We start from the raw sequence: 20,682 nt of genomic DNA on the forward strand, positions 1-20,682 counted from the left end.
TGCAGAAGGAAAGACCGGGATCCACTGCATGCGTCTCGAACGAGTGTTTTTAATACGCATTGTCGTACAGCTGTGTGATTATTTTTAATGATTTGTGATATTATTTTATAGATTTTTAGATTTTATTCAAGTAAGTTCCAAAAGGTCATAAACCCACGAGGACAATTTATTTACAAGTAATCAACATATTAACATAAAATGAATACATGTATTAAGAAATCAGCAGTTAAGTACATAATAGATATTTACATTATTATCTGCTACAATTCATCCGAAGTAAATGTTAGCATACATATTTTCTATTTCTATATAAAATCAATGCACATTATTATAAATTTACTTAATACAATAACATGTGATAACTGTATATACATGTATTCACTAGCACAAATAGAATAGTAGCAAAATGTATGATCGTCGTATCAAAGTATATTTCTCGGATACTACTACCAGATGAACGGATAGATAGTTGATTAATTAACCTTTGTATGTTGGATTGAAATAATAACAATGATAAATACATGGTACAATTTAATGTCTGAATATTAAAAGTATGCTTGTTCTAATTTTGAAAGCTTTATTGACAAAAATACTCTTCTTATTTTCATATTTCTTATTACATTGTACTTTCAAGTTCTCAGAATTAAATAGCTCTGTTAATTTTAACATATTTGGACATCTTCAATAATAACCAGATATATACTTCTTTCGTAAGAGATTATACATTACACATTCTAAAACAAAATGATATTCATCTTCTATTACATTGCAGTTGTAACATATTCTTTCGTTCAAAGGAGGGCATTTAGGTTTCGTCCACCTTCCCATTTCAATATTCAATCTATGACACGATACCCTTTATTTTGAAATAGACATGCGACACTTTCTTATGTTAATTAAGCTTAAATATGGCTAAAGCTGAAAATTTGAAATGCACCTATTAAAAGTAGCTCTACTCTGCTATCCAATTCTGTAAAAAAAAAGATCTTTAATTCCTTGCTTCTCTAGAATCAAAAATACATTTGTGTTTCCAACAGTTTGGAAAAGCCGTGCATCATAAAAACCAAGATTACTAAGTATATTTCTTACTAGAGAGCACTAGTTTTTGTGATTAGGATTATTGTCTATATCTTCTTTTAACAAAAGTTACACTTTTCTAACATATTTATGATCATTTAGATTCACAAATTTAATTATGTTGAAATATCTTATATTTTGAAAAGAAAGCCTACACAGTTTACCATAAATGAAATCGTTTTGAGTCGTTTATTTAACCCCTAACATATTTTAACATATTTTTACGGAACTGCATGTGCAACCTTTCAATAGCTTTTCCAGGTATAAACCCCAAAACCTCGGAACTATAATTAAGAATAGGAGAAACACGTTGTCAAAATGTTCTAACCTATGTTTGCCAGATATATCTGTAAATTTAAATAAATACTTATTCATTCTAAATGTTGCCATTTGTGGCCTGTCCAGCAAGTGCACTTTGAGCTTCAGAGAAAGAACCGCCGATTGTAAAAACAAGTGAACTTACAATTTCAACAGGATTACCAGTATAACTAAACGAAATGTTACTTTGTAAACGGCCACCTTTGCGGAAAATAATGACTTTAGTTTATCTGAACTAACAACAAGTTTCCACTTGCAACAATATTCGTATAATGCATCTAAACTATTTTGTAATTCAATACAACTATTTGCAAATATAACAGTATCATCTGCATATAAGGTTAAAAACATTTTAAACATGTGAACATCAATGCCTTCAAAACATTTATCAATAAATATATCTTCTTAATCATTAAGAAACATTGCGAAAAGAAAGGGAGGCACATACTCGCCTTGTCGTACACCTAACATACATTAAAATTGCTCACTTATTTGGTTATAATATTTAACTCTAGATTTAACTGCTGAATACATAGATATAATGATGTTGAACATGTTTCCACGAATACCTAACTTAATCATTTTTTAACCATAAATGATCTCTGACAATATAATCAAAGGCTTTACTAAAATCAATAAATGCACAAAAAACGTTGTTTCCCGTTATTTAACATATGACTAATAAGACCATGAAGTACAAAAATATTATCTGTAGTATCCATTTTTGACCTAAACCCCGATTGCGGCTCAACATAAACACCGTATTTTCCCGCCCAATCTGTTAACCTATTATCCGCGTAAATAATTTCCCTAAGGTACTTAACAGTGTTAATCCTCTATAATTGCTTTCATCGTTAATATTGCCCTTTTAAGTAATGGACCACCATATATCCCTCTGACAAACTTTCCGGAAAATATCAAATATGAGCGAGCGTAAAGAGCATATATTAAAAAGCAGTATCGGTCAATAATCGTGTCGTCATTAACACAAAATGGTGTCCACAAACTTTGACATTCACTTATATATGTCAGTGTATGTGGTATGTTCCCTTGTGAACAGAACTGGAAGTCATTTTCACTGGAGTAGATATATGATGGAATTAATGCATTTACGTGACATGTCAACTCAGCAACGTGCTTGGCAAGTTATGTAATACTTTGGCAAGTAATGTAATACAGCGAAATGTGGGCAAAATGTACGTGTTATTGACGATTTAGTCTGTGTGTTCATCGAAAAAAGAAACATTTTGAAAGAACGTTCTGTGTTAAAATGGAAGTTGATGACATAAATATTGTTAGATTTTGCATTTTGAGCGTTATTTTGTTTTTCGGAATTCCCGGAAATGTCATGTCCTTTGTTGTTTGGACAAAGGGAAAGAACTGTAGCAAATCTTCGAGTGCAATATACTTTAAATTATTAGCAATTTGTGACTTACTTGTACTTTTAATTCCTGGAGTTGATTTCTTTGTTTATTTGTTTCCAAAATACAACAAAGATCTTCGAGTAATTAATATTTTCTTATGTAAGTTTTTAACTTTTGCTTCTGTGTATACGAGGGATATTTCCCTGGGCGTGACTTTTGCCTTGACTATAGAAAGGACAATAACTGTGTGCAGACCGTTCAGTGCTTATAATGACAACGTCAGAAAACGTGCTTACATAATATTTACAATAATTACGTCACTAGCGTTCATCCTTAACACGCCATACCTCATCGTAGACGAGATAACGGATTTAAAACAAAATAGAAACACGACGACTGCAGCCAATACGTCGGAGAGTAATTCTTATAAAAAATGTACATATATGAGGGAACCAGTTCATGTAAAGGAAATTATTGAGTTATATAACACCATTCACTTCAGCTGCCACGTGATTATACCAGTTCTCGTGCTCACGTTCTGCAATAGTTTAATTCTTCGGACGCTGTGTAAAGACAAGAAACAAAGCGCCCAAAGAGGCGCTAATACCATAAAGAAAAGCATTCATACTGTTTCATTACTGGTTATTTGTATAAGTATTATCCATGTATTGTCAACTTTACCGATGTCTTTACGCGTTATATCGCTTTATCACGAATTTAATTTAAACGAATTTTGGACCGATTTTGCTAATCTTGTAATACAAAACTTACTCTTTCTGAATAGTGGAATAAATTGTGTTCTGTATTGTTTTATTGGTATTGAATTTCGTCAAGATTTAAGAAATTTGTGTAAAACATGCTGTGCACGTGAAACACTGAAAGAAGAACACTTTTGAGCAGAAGGACAGTTTCAAAATGAAAAGATAACTGACTGATGAATTTAATACATAATATGGCATTGCGTATTCATTGAAAACTTTATTTGATTACTAACCGATGTGTCTGCTTATCAAATAGTCATATGGTTAACTTTTCATGAGTGTATTTAAAGTGTATAAAGCTACATATATATCATAAAAAGCAAAAATTATTGTTTGAATTTTAAAAAAAAAATCTTCCAAAATGTTTATATGAAGTGATTGTGGAAAACTGGGCGGTGCTTGCACGAAATAATTGTTCAACGGATAGAAAACCTACTTAAAATAGCAAAATAATATTTTGTTCAGGAACATTTTATTTTGTTTATGTAATGTTCATATGTGTTAAATCACAGAGGCATTCTATGTTTAAACTCTTTTGAGAATCGATCATAAGATTATGGAATTAATGTAATTTTTACTGTTGATAATATTTTGTAAATTTTTTTAAAAAGATATAGCTTTATTCCCCCTAACCTTGACTCATGCAGTCGTTGATTGTGTATATATTTGTTCTTACTATAGTTCATCAGTAAATTATAAATACAATCATCATGAACATGTTTTTTTTTACTTATTTTTTTTAATCTATTTTGTTATTGTTGTTGATGTTGTTGTTATTTCCATTTAAAACGTTTAATTCTGAATTAGTTGTTAATAAAATTATTTCAAATTTAACTAAAAAACTCGTGTTTGAATTTTTATATTAGGCCTTCCGTATATTATAGCAGAAAAAGTGACTGATATAAAATACTTAGAAACCAACTCGTCCACAAATTTAACCTCTGTGATCTACTCTAAAAATTGAAACTTCAAAATACATAAAACCCTATAACACGGCACACTTCAGCTGTCACGTGATCATTCCGATTATCATTCTGACGATTTGCAATGGCGTCATTCTCCGAACGCTATATAAGGACAGAAATGAAAACTTACAGACGGATTGCCAAACTATTAAGAAGAGTATTCACACGGTAACAGCGTTAGTTATATGCATAAGCTTCGTCCATATTCTATCCACTTTACCAATGACGTTGCACATTATTAACTTCTATTACGAAATTCAGATGACGGACTTTTGGGTGGCGTTTTCCAACTTGATTATACAGAATTTGGTCTTTCTGAATAGCGGCATAAACTGTGTCCTTTATTGCTTTATTTGGAAGGAGTTCCGTACAGACTTGAGAAAAATGTGTGTGAACGTTTATCAGAATTGCATAAGGAAAGGCCGGGATCCATTGCATGCGTCTCGAACGAGTATTTTTAATAACCATTGCCGTACAGCTGTGTGATTATTTTTAATGATTTGTGATATTATTTTATAGATTTTTAGATTTTATTCAAGTAAATTCCAGAAGGTCATACACCTACGAGGTCAATGTATTTACAAGTAATCAACATATTAATATAAAATGAACATAAAATGAATACATGTATAAAGAAATCAGCAGTTAAATACATAATAGATATTTAAAGCCACTGACCTCCAGATTGTAAAATGAAAAAAAAATGAAATAAAATTTCAAGTAAACAGTAAATACTGATCTAGTTAGGTTTATTGTATAAATCCATCATTACTGACACCTTGATTCAAGAAAGAATGTTGACAAAAGCGTTAATATATCGGGTTTTTCTTTTCCATAATCTACTACGTTACTAACGCAGTAGCCAATATAAATAGGAGAAGATAATTCATTTAACGCGGTCACGTGTCACAACAGTGGTCCGGAAAAATCCCGGTATCCGGTATGCCCGGGATCGTTTATCAATTTTCGTCATTGAGTAGGCCCCTATCATATTTCAAGCTAAATGTTAAATCGATGAATTGGTCGTCATATATATGAAATAATTAATCAATTACAATTTTTAGTGCCATGAATTACTACAAATATAAAAACAAAAGCAGTTATTCGTAATCCTATATGTTTGATAAAATCCCGGATTTCGTGCGTTCCGGAGCACAGGTCTCGATAATGTCCTGTACGATCACGAGATACTAGAAAAAAAAACAGGATTAAAGGATTCCGTTGTATAATAAAAGAAGGTATTTCCCGATGGTGGAAAAGTGAACTGTTTGTTTTCAAAGCAATAATGTTAAGATATAAACATTTTGAAGTGTCATTTCGATTTCATGATTTTGAGGGGGGGATTTTGAAATATTAGCAAGACGGCAGTTTTTCTGCTATTTTCTCGAGGTCAGCTGCTTTAACATTATTATCTGCTACAATTCATCCGAAGTAAATGTTAGCATACACATTTTATATTTCTATATAAAATCAATGCACATTATTATAAATTAACTTAATACAATAACATGTGATAATTGTATATATTCACTAGTACAAATAGAATAGTAGCAAAATGTGTGATCGTCGTATCTATATATAATTCTCGGATACTACTACCAGATGAACGGTTAGATAGATAATTAATAAACCTTTGTATGTTGGATTGAAGTAATAACAATGATAAATACATGATCAAATTTCATGTCTGAATATTAAAAAAGTATGCTTGTTCTAATTTCGAAAGCTTTATTGACAAAAATACTCTTCTTATTATCATATTTTACATTGTACTTTCAAGTTCTCAGAATTAAATAGCTCTGTTAATGTTAACATATTTGGAGGTCTCCAATAATAACCAGATATATACTTCTTTCGTATGAGATTATACACTGCACATTCTAAAACAAAATGATATTCATCTTCTATTACATTGCAGTTATTACATATCCTTTCATTCAAAGGAGTGCATTTAGGTTTCGTCCACCTCCCCATTTCTATATTCAATCTATGACAAGATACCCTTAATTTTGAAATACATATGCGATACTTTCTAATGTTAATTAAGCTAAAATATGGCTGTAGTTGAATGTTTGAAATACACCTATAAAAAGTAGCTCTACTAGAAATTTGAAGTCTGCTATCCCAATTCTGTAAAACATCATCTTTATTTCCTTGCTTCTCTAGATTCAAAAGTACATTTGTGTTTCCAACAGTTTGGAAAAGCCATGCATCATAAAAACCAAGATTATCAAGTAAATGTCTTACTAGAAAACACCAGTTTTTGTGATTAGGATTATTGGCTATATCTTTTTTTTTAACAAAAGATACATTTTTCTAGCATATTATTATCATTTAGATTCACAAATTTTAACCAGAATTTAATTATGTTGAAATATCTTATATTTTGAAAAGAAAGCCAACCCAGTTCACCATAAATGAAATCGTTTTGAGTCGTTTTCTTAACCCCTAACATATTTTTACAGAACTGCATGTGCAACCTTTCAATAGCTTTTCAAGGTATAAACCCCCAAAACCTCGGAACTATAATTAAGAATAGGAGAATCAAGTTTGTCAAAAAGTTCTCACCTATATTTAACAGATATATCTGTTAATTTAAAAAAATACTTATTCATTCTAAATATTGCCTTTGTGGGCTGTCCAGCAAGTGTACTTTGAGCTTCAGAGAAAGAACCGCTGGTTGTAAATACGATACCCAAGTAAGTTAACTTACAAATTCGAAAGGATTACCATTATAACTAAACGAAATGTTACTTTGTAAACGGCCACCTTTGCGGAAAATAATGACTTTAGTTTATTTCTGAATTAACAACAAGTTTCCACTTGCAACAATATTCGTATAATGCATCTAAACTATTTTGTAATTCAATACAACTATTTGCAAATATAACAATATCATCTGCATATAAGATTAAAAACATTTTAAACATGTGAACATCAATGCCTTCAAAACCTTTATCATTAAATATATCTTCTAAATCATTAAGAAACATTACGAAAAGAAATGGAGACAAACACTCGCCTTGTTTCTTATTACATTGTACTTTCAAGTTCTCAGAATTAAATAGCTCTGTTAATGTTAACATATTTGGACGACGCCTCCAATAATAACCAGATATATACTTCTTTCGTATGAGATTATACACTGCACATTCTAAAACAAAATGATTTTCATCTTCTATAACATTGCAGTTTTAACATATTAGTGCATTTAGGTTTCGTCCACCTCCCCATTTCAATAATCAATCTATGACACGATACCCTTAATTTTGAAATAGATATGCAACACTTTCTAATGTTAATTAAGCTTAAATATGGCTGTAGTTGAAAATTTGAAATGCACCTATTAAAAGTAGCTCTACTCTGCTATCCCAATTCTGTAAAAAAATGATCTTTTATTCCTTGCTTCTCTAGAATCAAAAATACATTTGTGTTTCCAACAGTTTGGAAAAGCCATGCATCATAAAAACCAAGATTACTAAGTAAATTTCTTTCTAGAGAAGACCAGTTTTTGTGATCAGGATTATTGTCTATATCTTCTTTTAACAAAAGATACACTTTTCTAACATATTTATTATCATGTAGATTCACAAATTTTAACCAGAATTTAATTATGTTGATTATCTTATATTTTGAAAAGAAAGCCTACCCAGTTCAACATAAATGAAATAGTTTTGAGTCGTTTATTTAACCCCTAACATGTTTTTACAGAACTGCATGTGCAACCTTTCAATAGCTTTTCCAGGTATAAACCCCAAAACCTAGGAACTATAATTAAGAATAGGAGAAACAAATTTGTCAAAAAGTTCTAAGATCAATGCCTTCAAAACCTTTTTCAATAAATATATCTTTTTTATCATTAAGAAACATTGCGAAAAGAAAGGGAGATAAACACTCGCCTTGTCGTACACCTAACATACATTGAAATTGCTCACTAATTTAGTTATAATATTTAACTCTAGATTTAACTGCTGAATACATAGATATAATGATGTTTAACATGTTTCCACGAATTCCTAACTTAATCATTGTTTAACCATAAATTATCTCTGACAATATAATCAAAAGCTTTACTAAAATCAATAAATTTACAAAAAAAGTTGCTTCCCGTTATTTAAAATGACAAATAAGACCATGAAGTACAAAAATATTATCTGTTGTATCCTTGTTTGACCTAAACCCCGACTGAGCCTCAACATAAACACTTGAAAGTTCTGTACGTTACATAGTATAGTATTAACATAACGGTCACGTGGTATTAGGCTATATTTGACGGTAAAATAGAGCGGGGTTTTCATTCTAGGCTTGACTTCTGTCCTTTCAAGGCGTAAATTTTATTCAAATTCGAGAACAATCATCCAGCAATTTTGATAAATGGTTTTGTATTTAAATTATGACATGTATATAAATACATACATTTTAGTTTAAGCTGTAATATTTTGTTTTATGATACATAATTGTAATTAAGTACGAGCATATCGTATGTAAGAAAAGTAGCATTTTAAACTAAATTTGCATGCTAGGACGTAGATCCTATATTCGGAGGAATGGACGATTTAAATCGCTCAGCCAGGTGTTCTTTATATCTGGCTGTGCTGGTGTTGTGTGCATGAACTCGTGTCTTAATGCCAGCGTTGACAGGTCGACAGTTCTCCGTGTTACGGACACACATGTCAAAGAGGTTTTGGTTCGTGGACGGCTACTCCTCCAGCAATAAACTGGAATAAAGCCTATCGAAGTCTTGCCCACTGCAACATTGTGTTATGTTATTTGTGAGTAGGCATGTTATAACATATTATTCAATATCCGCATAAATAATTTCCCTAAGGTACGTAACAGTGTTAATCCTCTATAATTGCTTTCATCGTTAATATTGCATTTTATATGTAGTAATGGACCACCATATATCCCTCTGACCAAGTTTCCGGAAAATATCAAATAAAGAGCATATATAAAAAGCATATATAACATTCACTTATATATGTCAGCATTTGTTGTATGTTCCCTTGTGATCAGAACTGGCTGTCATTTCCGCTGGAGTAAATATATGATGGAATTAATATCATTTACGTGACATTTCAAGTTAGCAACGTGCTTGGCAAGTTATGTAATACTTCGGTAAGTTATGAAATACAGCGAAATGTGGGCAAAATGTACGTGTTATTGACAATTTAGTCTGTGTATATATCGAAAGAAGAAACCTTTTGAATGAACTTTCTTTGTTACAATGGAAGTTGAGGACATAAATATTGTAGGATTTTGCTTTTTGAGCGTTATTATGTTTTTCGGAATTCCCGGAAATGTCATGTCATTTGTTGTTTGGACAAAGGGAAAGAACTGTAGCAAATCTTCGAGTGCAATATACTTTAAATTATTAGCAATTTGTGACTTACTTGTACTTTTAATTCCTGGAGTTGATTTCTTTGTTTATTTGTTTCCAAAATACAACATCGATCTCCGGATTACTAATATCTTCTTATGTAAGTTTTTAACTTTTGCTTATGTGTATACGAGGGATATATCCCTGGGCGTGACTTTTGCATTGACTATAGAAAGGACAATAACTGTGTGCAGACCGCTCATTGTGTATAACGACAACGTCAGAAAACGTGCTTACGTCATATTTACAATAATTACGTCACTAGCGCTCATCCTTAACACGCCATACCTTGTAGTGGACGAGATAACGGAATTTAAGCAAGGTAGAAACACGACTGCAGCCAATACATCGGAGAGTTATTCTTATAAAAAGTGTACATATATGAGGGAACCAGTTCATGTAAAGGAAATTATTGAGTTATATTACACCATTCACTTCAGCTGTCACGTGATTATACCAGTTCTCGTGCTCACGTTCTGCAATAGTTTAATTCTTCGCACGCTGTGTAAAGGCAAGAAACATAGCGCCAAAAGAGACGCAAAAATCATAACGAAAAGCATTCATACTGTTACATTACTGGTTATTTGTATAAGTATTATCCATATATTGTCAACTTTACCGATGTCTTTACACGTTATATCGCTTTATCACGAATTTAATTTAAACGAATTTTGGACCAATTTTGCTAATCTTGTAATACAAAACTTACTCTTTCTGAACAGTGGAATAAATTGTGTTCTTTATTGTTTTACTGGAAATGAATTTCGTCAAGATTTAAGAAAGTTGTGTAAAACATGCTGTGCAAGTGAAAAACTGAAAGAAGAACACTTGAGCAGAGAACAGTTTCAAAATGAAAAGATAACTGATTGATGAATTTAATACATAAAATGGCATTGCGTATTCATTGAAAACTTTATTTGACTACTACCCGATGTGTCTACTTATCAAATAGACATATGGTTAACTTTTCATGAGTGTATTTAAAGTGTATAAAGCTATATGTTTGAATTTTGAAAAAAAAATCTTCCAAAATGTTTGTATGAAATGAATATGGTAGAAAATTGTCTTAAACTGGAAGCGCTTGCACGAAATCATTGTTAAACGGAAAGAAACCCTACTTAAAATAGCAAAATAATATTTTATTCAGGAACATTTTATTTTGTTTATGTAATGTTCATATGTGATAAATCATAGATACATTCTATGTTTAAACTCTGTCGAGAATCGATCATAAGATTATGAAATTAATATAATTTTTACTGTTGACAAAATTTTGTAAAAAAAATTCAAAAGATATACATGTAGCTTTTTGCCCTTTAACCTTGACTCATGCAGTCGTTGATTGTGTATATATTTGTTCTTACTATATTTCATCAGTAAATTATAAATACAATCATCATGAACATGTGTGTTGTTTTTTTTACTTATTTGTTGTTGTTGTTATTTTCATTTAAAACGTTTAATTCTGAATTAATTGTTAATAAAATTATTTCAAATTTAATATTTTCTTCTTTTTTTATCTTAATTATCTAATGGATTTATCTAACAACTTAAAAATACAAGCAGCATTTGAATTTCTGTTATTTTGAGTTCCTTAGTCTATAAAACTCGTGTTTGAATTTTTATATTATAGCAGAAAAAGTGATTGATCTAAAATACTTAGAAACCAACTCGTTCACAAATTCAACCTCTGTGATCTACTATAAAAAGTGTACATATCCTAATGAAACTTCAAAATATATAAAACCCTATAACACGGCACACTTCAGCTGTCACGTGATCATTCCGATTATCATTCTGACGATCTGCAATGGCGTCATTCTCCGAACGCTATATAAGGACAGAAATGAAAACTTACGTTCGGATTGTCAAACTATTAAGAAGAGTATTCACACGGTAACAGCGTTAGTAATAAGCATGAGTTTCGTCCATATTCTATCCACGTTACCAATGACGTTGCACGTTATAAATATCTATTTTTTTTACGTAATTCAGATGACGGACTTTAAGTGACGTTTTTCACTTGATTATACAAAATTTGATCTTTCTGAATAGAGGCATAAACTGTGTCTTGTATTGCTTTATTAGGAAAGAGTTCCGCACAGACTTGGGAAAAATGTGTGTAAACGTTTACCAGAATTGCACTAAGAAAGACCGGGACCCACTGCATGCGTCTCGAACGAGTATTTTTAATACACATTGTCGTACAGCTGTGTGATTATTTTTTATTATTTGTGATTAGTTTAACATGAGCACAATAAATGAAAAGAGCATATTTAACAAAGGCAGGTTTGGTTAATAATATTGTTCATTTCATATTGTCCTCATCAACACCAATTGATGTCAAATACTTTTGAAATGAACAAATATAAGTCAGCGTTTGTGGTATGTTCCATTGTGATCAGAACGGTCTGTCATTTCCACTAGAGTAGATATATGATGGTATTAATGTCATTTGCATGCCAAGTCAAGTCATCAACATGCTCACATTACTGGGTTCTTACTAAATTCCTTTGGCATGTTATGTAACACAGCGTAATGCACGTGTAAAGGACGATTCAGTCTGTGTACACATCGAAAAAAGAAACATTTTGAAAGAACGTTCTGTGTTAAAATGGAAGTTGACGACATAAATATTGTTGGATTTTGCATTTTGAGCGTTATATTGTTTTTCGGAATTCCCGGAAATATCATGTCGTTTGTTGTTTGGACAAAAGGAAAGAACTGTAGCAAATCATCGAGTGCAATATACTTTAAATTATTAGCAATTTGTGACTTACTTGTACTTTTAATACCTGGAGTTGATTTCTTTGTTTATTTGTTTCCAAAATACAACAAAGATCTTCGAGTTACTAATATTTTCTTATGTAAGCTTTTAACTTTTGCTTATGTGTATACGAGGGATATATCTCTCGGTGTGACTATTGCTTTGACTATAGAAAGAACCATAACTGTGTGCAGACCGTTCAGTGCTTATAATGACAACGTCAGAAAACGTGCTTACGTCATATTTACAATAATTACGTCACTAGCGTTCATCCTTAACACGCCATACCTTGTAGTGGAAGAGATAACGGAATTTAAACAAGGTAGAAACACGACAGCGGCCAATACGTCGCAGAGTAATTCTAACAAAATTTGTACATATATGAGGGAACCAGTTCATGTAAAGGAAATTATTGAGTTATATAACACCATTCACTTCAGCTGTCACGTGATTATACCAGTTCTCGTGCTCACGTTCTGCAAGAGTTTAATTCTTCGAACGCTGTGCAAAGGCAAAAAACAAAGCGCCCAAAATGGTGCCAATACCATAAAGAAAAGCATTCATACTGTTACATTACTGGTTATTTGTATAAGTATTATCCACATATTGTCAACTTTACCGATGTCTTTACATGTTATATCGCATTATCACGAATTTAATTTAAACGAATTTTGGACCAATTTTGCTAATCTCGTAATACAAAACTTACTCTTCCTGAATAGTGGAATAAATTGTGTTCTTTATTGTTTTATTGGAAATGAATTTCGTCAAGATTTAAGAAAGTTGTGGAAAACATGCAGTGCACGTGGCACCAATGAAACAGGAACACTTTCGAGCAGAAGGACAATTTCAAAATGAAAAGATAACTGATTGACGAATTTAATACACGATTTAACATTGTGCATTCATTGTCGAACTTGACTATTACCTTATATATTATATAGACATTTTTCATGGGTGTATGTAAAGTGTATAAAGCTATATATCTTCTGCAAACAATATTGTTTGAATTTCAAAAAAGAAAACACTTCTGATATGCTTACATATGACATGAATATGGTAGTACATTCCATAGAGCTCTTGCACGAAATAATTGCTAAGTGGATAAAACCCCTCTTTAAATAGCAACATTATATATTATTCAGAAATATTTTATTCTGATTACGTATAATAATCAATTGTTAAATAATAGAAACATTCTATCATTCTATGTTATATCTCTTTCCAAACGACCCTAAGATTATGTAACCAATCTTATTTAACTGTTGATAAATTTTAATAAAGGTATTTGATAAGATATAGCTTCATGCCCTTTAATATAGACACATGCAGTCGTTGACGATGTGTATTTATGTTCTTACCTCATTCAGGGTCTTTCAAATAGAATTTGAAAGACCCTGCCTCATTATGAATAAATCACCTTTTTTGTTCTATTTAAAACGTTTCAATCTGAATTAATTGTTAATTAAATCATTTTCAAATTTGATATTTTCTTTACTTTTGTCTGAATTATCTAATGGTTTTTTTTATCTTACAACTGAAAATTACCAGGCGCATTTGTATTTCTGTTATTTTGAGTCGGTCAGTTTATAAAACTCGTGTTTGAATTTTGACTAAGCACGTAGTAAACTTTTAAGTACACGTTCACCGATACTTATTTCTTACGTTTATAAAACGCAGTTTCTCAATTATCATTTGAGCCGCGTCACGACAAAACCAACATAATGGGTTTGCGACCAGCATGGATCCAGACCAGCCTGCGCATCCGCGCAGTCTGATCAGGATCCATGCTGTTCGCTTACCAACCCTATTACAAGTAGAGAATCTGATTTTGTTTTTATCTTTCTTTTTACTTTTATATCATTGACGTTGGATTGAAAGTGTCATGCACACTCAACTGTCCAATATAGTAGACTTATATTGGATCATTCACAGTCCAATGTGTAAAATATATTGAACGGTCACGTGCACGTGGTGCAATTCACATGCACGGATGATCTTATGTTAATAACTAGTAAAGAACAACATGTATTATTGGTATATGTATAACAACGATATATAAAATATGATGTTACATGTATAACTGTCCTTTAAATGTTTTCTTGTGTAGTGACATCGATAGCGAGTTGATGAAAACAAGTACCACAAATTAAGAGTCATTGGTAAGTAAATATAAATACAAACATGTTTATGCATCAGAAACGAAGGGGAAACACACTACAATTTATATATCTAGTCATATGCTCTTGGAAAAATTGCCAAATAACTAATCAAACCATCAGGACTAATTATTTTTTTGGATACTTTCGGTTCATACGATAACCACAGGTGTTCGAGATTTCTAGCTCTCAAATGCATTTTTAAGTCATAAAGTTTGTTTGCACGTGAATGCTGGTCTGACTCTATTTGAACGGTCTAAGCGGGTCTTAGAAGAGAGTCTTCTATTTGAACGGTCTAAGCAAGTCTCTATTTGAACGGTCTAAGTGAGCCTTCTATCTGAATGGACTAAGTGAGTCATTATCATCGAAAGTACTCAAGTCTGTCATTTTTTTTATAATTTTTTCATTATACTTTATATTAAATAGTGTGTAAATACATGTATAAAATATAAATATAAAGTCAACAGTGATAACTTGTGTAGGTAGTTTCTAACTTTGATTAAGTTCTTGATTTGTTGTTTTTATTGTTGTTATTTTTTGTTGTTGTTGATTTCTGCTTTTCTCGTTAATGTTTTATGTTGTTATTGTGTGTTGTTGTGCTTATTATTGTGGTGTTTTTATTGCGAAGGAAAATATGCGATACTTATTGAAATATGAACGATAAATATCGCAGAGAAAGTCTAGCCCCTGTGATTTACCGAATACACATATACACACATAACTAGTTGTTGTTGTTGTCGTTGTCAGTATATTAAGATCTAACAGTTAGCTAGATAAAGAATAGCTAATGTCACATACTCTATCAACATAATTGTTACATGTCAGTGACGTGTATATAAACAATGTCACATTTGCTTACGTAAGAATGCTTGCAAAAAAAAGAAGGAAACGTAAAAAGATGTTGTTAATTAAACCCATCCCTACCTGAGCATATCCCAATATTGTTCCAAAGAAACAATCGAGTAAACAACAGAAAGTAAAAATAGACTGTCTGTTTTTAAAATGTAACCCTTTTTTGAAAATAAGTATAACATATACTGTGAAACACCCCGAAGCATATATTGAAAACTTTGTAACATTTACAACGTATAAGAAAAACAATAAACCATGTCTTTGACCAAGTTAAAAAAAACACAACACAAAATGTTTCGGTTAAAAGACGCAAAATATACTATGCGGATGGTTTCCGATGAAAACGCTCTGTAAACCGTTTTTTATGTTGTTTTGTTTTGATTTTTATTTGTTGTTGGTGGTGGTGGTGGTGGTGATGGTTTTTTGTCGTTATTTTTTTTTTATTTAATTTTATTTCCTGTAAAGTTTAGGATTGTTATATATTATAAGTACGAGCCGTATATCATGCGACAGCATCTTAGAATTTATTCGGATACATACCGTCATCATCCTCATAAATCACTGTAAATCGTGTCCAACCCCAGTGCTTCAGGAGGTTCGCATACGCCTGGCTCAGCTTGTTGTACTCTGGGTACACGCTAATTGAATAGTAGTCGTTCGAATCCCGGGCGTCCCATTGGGCGTTTAAGTGTGGAATTTCATACGAGTTGCATATCGACTGCACATGCGCACGAGGAATTTTTGTGATTGGTCCAAACACTGCAGCGATGCCTTCTTTCATTTGGCGACACACTGTCAATAAAAAGAAGATTAAAATGTTAAAAGCAATGATTAACAACAGTTAAAGATATTAAGACAAAATTAAATGGAAGTAAAAGATAAAACAAAAATAAAAGCTAATTGCCCTGTCAAAATTGATATTTCACCTTCATTTTTAATCTTGTACTATCTTACATGCTATAAAAAATAACTTTATGGAAGATATCAGCAACGTACATTAGATTGCCCAAACGCAAATCATTAACTTCCATTTGTTAAAAGAGGACCCATTCAATTATATAAAGTCCGACCTTTAAAAATAACAGTTTGCTCTGAGATTTTTCAATATTTCATATAACACGTGCTATTTCTCAGAAATCAGTGATGTATCAATCATGGTTAAAAGTTGTGTTCGTATTTTAAAAAGCTTCATTAAGCAATGTCAAAATGAAATTAACGTTCTTAAGTGATAATAGCTAGGATACTTTGAAGGTACTTTTATCTTAATTAAACAGGTAGTCGCAACCATTTTTCTCTCTTCTCTCTTCGCGAAAAATCAAAGGTAGTTTGATTTAAGTTGTCAAAATTGTTTAAGTATCTACATGGTCATAAAAACACTAAATTTCCCTTGATTTGTTTTTCAACACACGATAAATCATTCTAAGAAAGGTTTATGCTTGCCAACATATAGTTAATAATATGATGTACAAAGTTTTTAATTTTGTATGCTCGTAATACCATGGTAACTTGACATTTGTATAATGCCATTTGATGCACAGGTCCAGATTTTTGCCTTTTTGGGGCGGAAATGGATATCAATCAGCAACGTATTCAAATATCATTTTAGAAAATGCCCGTCTTGGACATTTGTACTGAGACAAATTTTCAGACCTATACATGTAGACTCTAATTAGAATTATAACGTAAAACAGGACGGATCCCAATATTTTATAGACAGACCAGTGATAGCTTGGATCCTTCGAAGCATTGATCTGATTATTGATATTAAACGTTCAATTTAATAAAAACGAGCTGATTGTTGCTTGCATACCAATTAAAATCATGGTAAAACGATTGTCAAATTGATTCTTTGGTTTCTACATAACGTTTCCTGTTTCTACAAATACAAAATTTTAAATGTTATACAATGCAAAAAATAAAGTGTATACCGAAATAGTAACAAAACATGATGACTTCACATTTCTAGTATTTCTTGTCCCCTGTGCCAGACACAAGGTTAAGGCTGATAATGCAAAATAGAGCTCGGTGCGCAGGAACATTTAAAATCACTTGCTGGTGGACGTTAAACCCAACAGCAAATAGTCATGTTATTGACCTGTTAATATTTGCTTATATACATATGGTTTGAGTGCATTATAACACTTAATCATATGTTTATTAATAGAAAGAAAACGTCATAACAAGATGCTAACGTATGGTATTCAGGGTTTCTTTGGTGTTTTTATTTTCGGTTTATATGAAAGTTATGAGAAACTGGTTGAGAAATCCAATTTTGATTACGTGTGTTTTTGTTTACGTAAGTATTACATAAAGTGCTTGCATACTGTATATACTTAACCAGCTAAGTGTGCCAGACTACATTCGACTTTTGTCTCTTATATTACCTTTGAAAATGTTCAGCCGCTTATGTAATTAAACAAATATGAAGATATTATGTCATAAAATAAAAAAGAAACACTTTTCAAGGAGAGATCGTTGTCTTTGTGGTTTGGTAAAAGCAAATGATACAATAATAGTTATAAAGCAACATAAAAAAGACACCTTTACTGAAAGATCATTCTCATTTTCCCCTTGTTTTATACCTTTGATAACGCTAGGTCCCTTATGCCTATGAAAAAAAGTGAAGTTATCACTAAAGAGATAAAAAGAACTTATCAAGAAGCAATTATTTTTCTAAATAATAAAACTAACAGTAAAAACATGTTCATGCTCTACATAAAGTAGATACACCACGTGAAAGTATATATTTATGTTTATGTTTTGTTTTAAGTATAAAATGTATAAAATCTTGGATAAAACAAAGAGTTTGGTCTCGTTCCTATTACTTTCTGTATTTTGTTCAAGAAATTATCACTTGTAATAAGATAATAAAAAGTCTGATTATATCTTAACGCGCTCAAAACTCAGATTATTCTTTATCATCATTAATTGGATAATGTTTTATGCTTGTACTTAACATATGTGAACATAAATATGATATTTCTACAAACGCAATTTACAACAAAGCAAAAATTGAAGAAAATGTTTTCAAATTTACACGTGAAAGACAAGCAGTCAGAGAGAGCATTTTGTACATACTGAAAAGAATATAGACAGATAAACAAAGACATTCGAACTAAACATGCACAATAATAAAGCCATGCAAAGATAAAAGAAAAAAGATATTGAATTCAAAATATAACAATCTAATTGTTGAAGCCAAGTATTTTATTCATCACCTCAGCTGAGTAAGGTTTATGGAGATGCTTTTGACAGTTGGTGGCTCATATTTTTTTAACGATGCAAAAAGAGAAATATCTTCCCAACACCTCCAACCTGCCCCCCTCTCCCGAAATAATCAAAATCAAACAGGGACAAATAAAAAACAATATGACTTCTTTACAATCGATGTACCTTAAAACCCAAGGGGTCGTTTTAAAAGAAAAGAAGATCAGTCTATCACAAAAAAAAATCGGCTAACACACTCTGTATCATCGATGTAAATATAATATCAGCCCTAACCTTCTGATGAAGCTGAAACCTATTCACATACATCCACATCGTTGCGTAATGGAAAGTTAACAGACCAAGAAGAAAGAAAGCTGCCGTGCGTGTTGACACGCGACAAGAACGTGTTTCAATTAAAAATTGACGTACACGAACTTTTTCTCCAAACTTCATTTTCATTTATATATCACCATAACTAGAAAGCGAGAATCGACAGAAAGCTAATTTTTATACACATGTTGTTGCATTTTACGACTACATATATTTTCACACTTGAACATTAACCCTTTGTTTCCGTCTTGTAGACTTCCACTGAATTGACGCTGATTTGATATCACTGTATTTGCGCAATTTTGCCAAGTAAGAATTCTTGCAGTTTAAAATATTTTACGAGTGAAAAAGCTAATAAGAGGCAAATTATGTCTTGACTAAATGTGTTAGTTCATGACTTTTATCATACAATATCAGAAAGGCATTTTAACTGTTTTTTTATTATTATAAAGTTACGTTTAGGTAAATCAAAACTAACAACAAATGTCAATTTTCAAAGTCTATCAATGCGAAAGAAAGCTGAGAGAAAAGGGGTATATTTTTCTGTTTATATAAACATATATACAATAAAATACGAAAAAACGGTAATGAAATAAAAAAAAATCGAAAAAAGGAATTTAAAAACATTTCAGGTTAAAAGAGCGTTGGAGAATATACGAGTTACATTAAGTAAGCAATTATTTAAAGAAACGCATGTAAATACAATATTTGATGCATCCGTCAATTTCTCTTTCTATTATTTTTACTGGTTATAAAATCTAGAAAACAACAACAACAACAATAAAAAGGTATGTTAATAAAAACTCTAAGACATAATACTAAGATATAAAACAATGAACTTCATGTTATTTCATGAAAATGAAAAGAAGATATATTAAAAACCGAGGAAAAAATAATCTAATAATAAAAATTCTGATAAAAAATCTTTAAAAACTATATATGGGGATGATTACGTAAAAGCGGTGAATCGTAATATTCATATTCTGTGAAACTTACAACTTCTAAACCAGCTCCACCTACATTCGGGTGAGGTCCAGAAGACAGAACTGTACTCATAATCGAAGTTGGAACAATTAACATTTGAGGAACTCGAGACTATATAAAAGTAAAAGAAAGATAAAAACAAAATCAGACCACAACTTAAATGTCTTCAACTTAGATAAACATCGATAGATAAATTATAAAATAATAAATTTTACTAAAATTTCATAAAACTATACAAAATAAGGCTAAAATATGCAACTTTTGAAACAAATTTCTGACAAAATGTATATAAATCTGTTTTGTTTTTTAACAATAAACCACTTTATAGCTTTTCCTTAGCTAGTTTTAAAGTATTTTTCTTATTTATTTATTAATTATTGTTTTTATTATTATTTTTTATAATAACGACTGGTCAAAAACACCGAAAGAATAATTAAATGTATGAACCTCTGAATACGTAAATAATCTTTTGATACATTTTTAAACTATGATTTCAAAATTTGACAACAACTGATTTC

At 31.1% G+C, this 20,682-nt stretch overlaps 2 protein-coding genes across 4 annotated transcripts in view; one reads left to right on the forward strand and one right to left on the reverse strand.

Annotated features, from left to right (window-relative positions):
* The window catches only part of LOC132732380 (glutamate receptor ionotropic, kainate 2-like), a 95,872-nt gene that overhangs the window by 19,640 nt on the left and 55,550 nt on the right, over nucleotides 1–20,682 (reverse strand). For 2 of the 3 annotated variants that reach the window (XM_060718790.1, XM_060718789.1), the window contains exon 3: nucleotides 16,184–16,435. In XM_060718790.1, the coding sequence (XP_060574773.1) occupies nucleotides 16,184–16,435 (252 nt within the window). Of the gene's footprint in view, nucleotides 1–16,183; nucleotides 16,436–20,176; nucleotides 20,307–20,682 lie in introns of those variants that run through there. The other variant, XM_060718791.1, reaches the window with a different exon arrangement.
* LOC132732381 (galanin receptor type 1-like) lies at nucleotides 1,832–3,665 on the forward strand. Its single transcript, XM_060718792.1, has one exon. It carries the CDS (start codon nucleotides 2,666–2,668, stop codon nucleotides 3,653–3,655), a length of 990 nt encoding a protein of 329 aa, XP_060574775.1. The 5' UTR covers nucleotides 1,832–2,665; the 3' UTR covers nucleotides 3,656–3,665.

The sequence above is a fragment of the Ruditapes philippinarum genome, unplaced genomic scaffold (assembly GCF_026571515.1).
Source record: "Ruditapes philippinarum isolate M1 unplaced genomic scaffold, ASM2657151v2 ctg180_1_1_1_1, whole genome shotgun sequence".
Taxonomy (NCBI): domain Eukaryota; kingdom Metazoa; phylum Mollusca; class Bivalvia; order Venerida; family Veneridae; genus Ruditapes; species Ruditapes philippinarum.

Coding starts and splice junctions, on each gene's coding strand:
- LOC132732381 (XM_060718792.1), top strand. CDS start 2,666: ATGGAAGTTGATGACATAAATATTGTTAGATTTTGCATTTTGAGCGTT.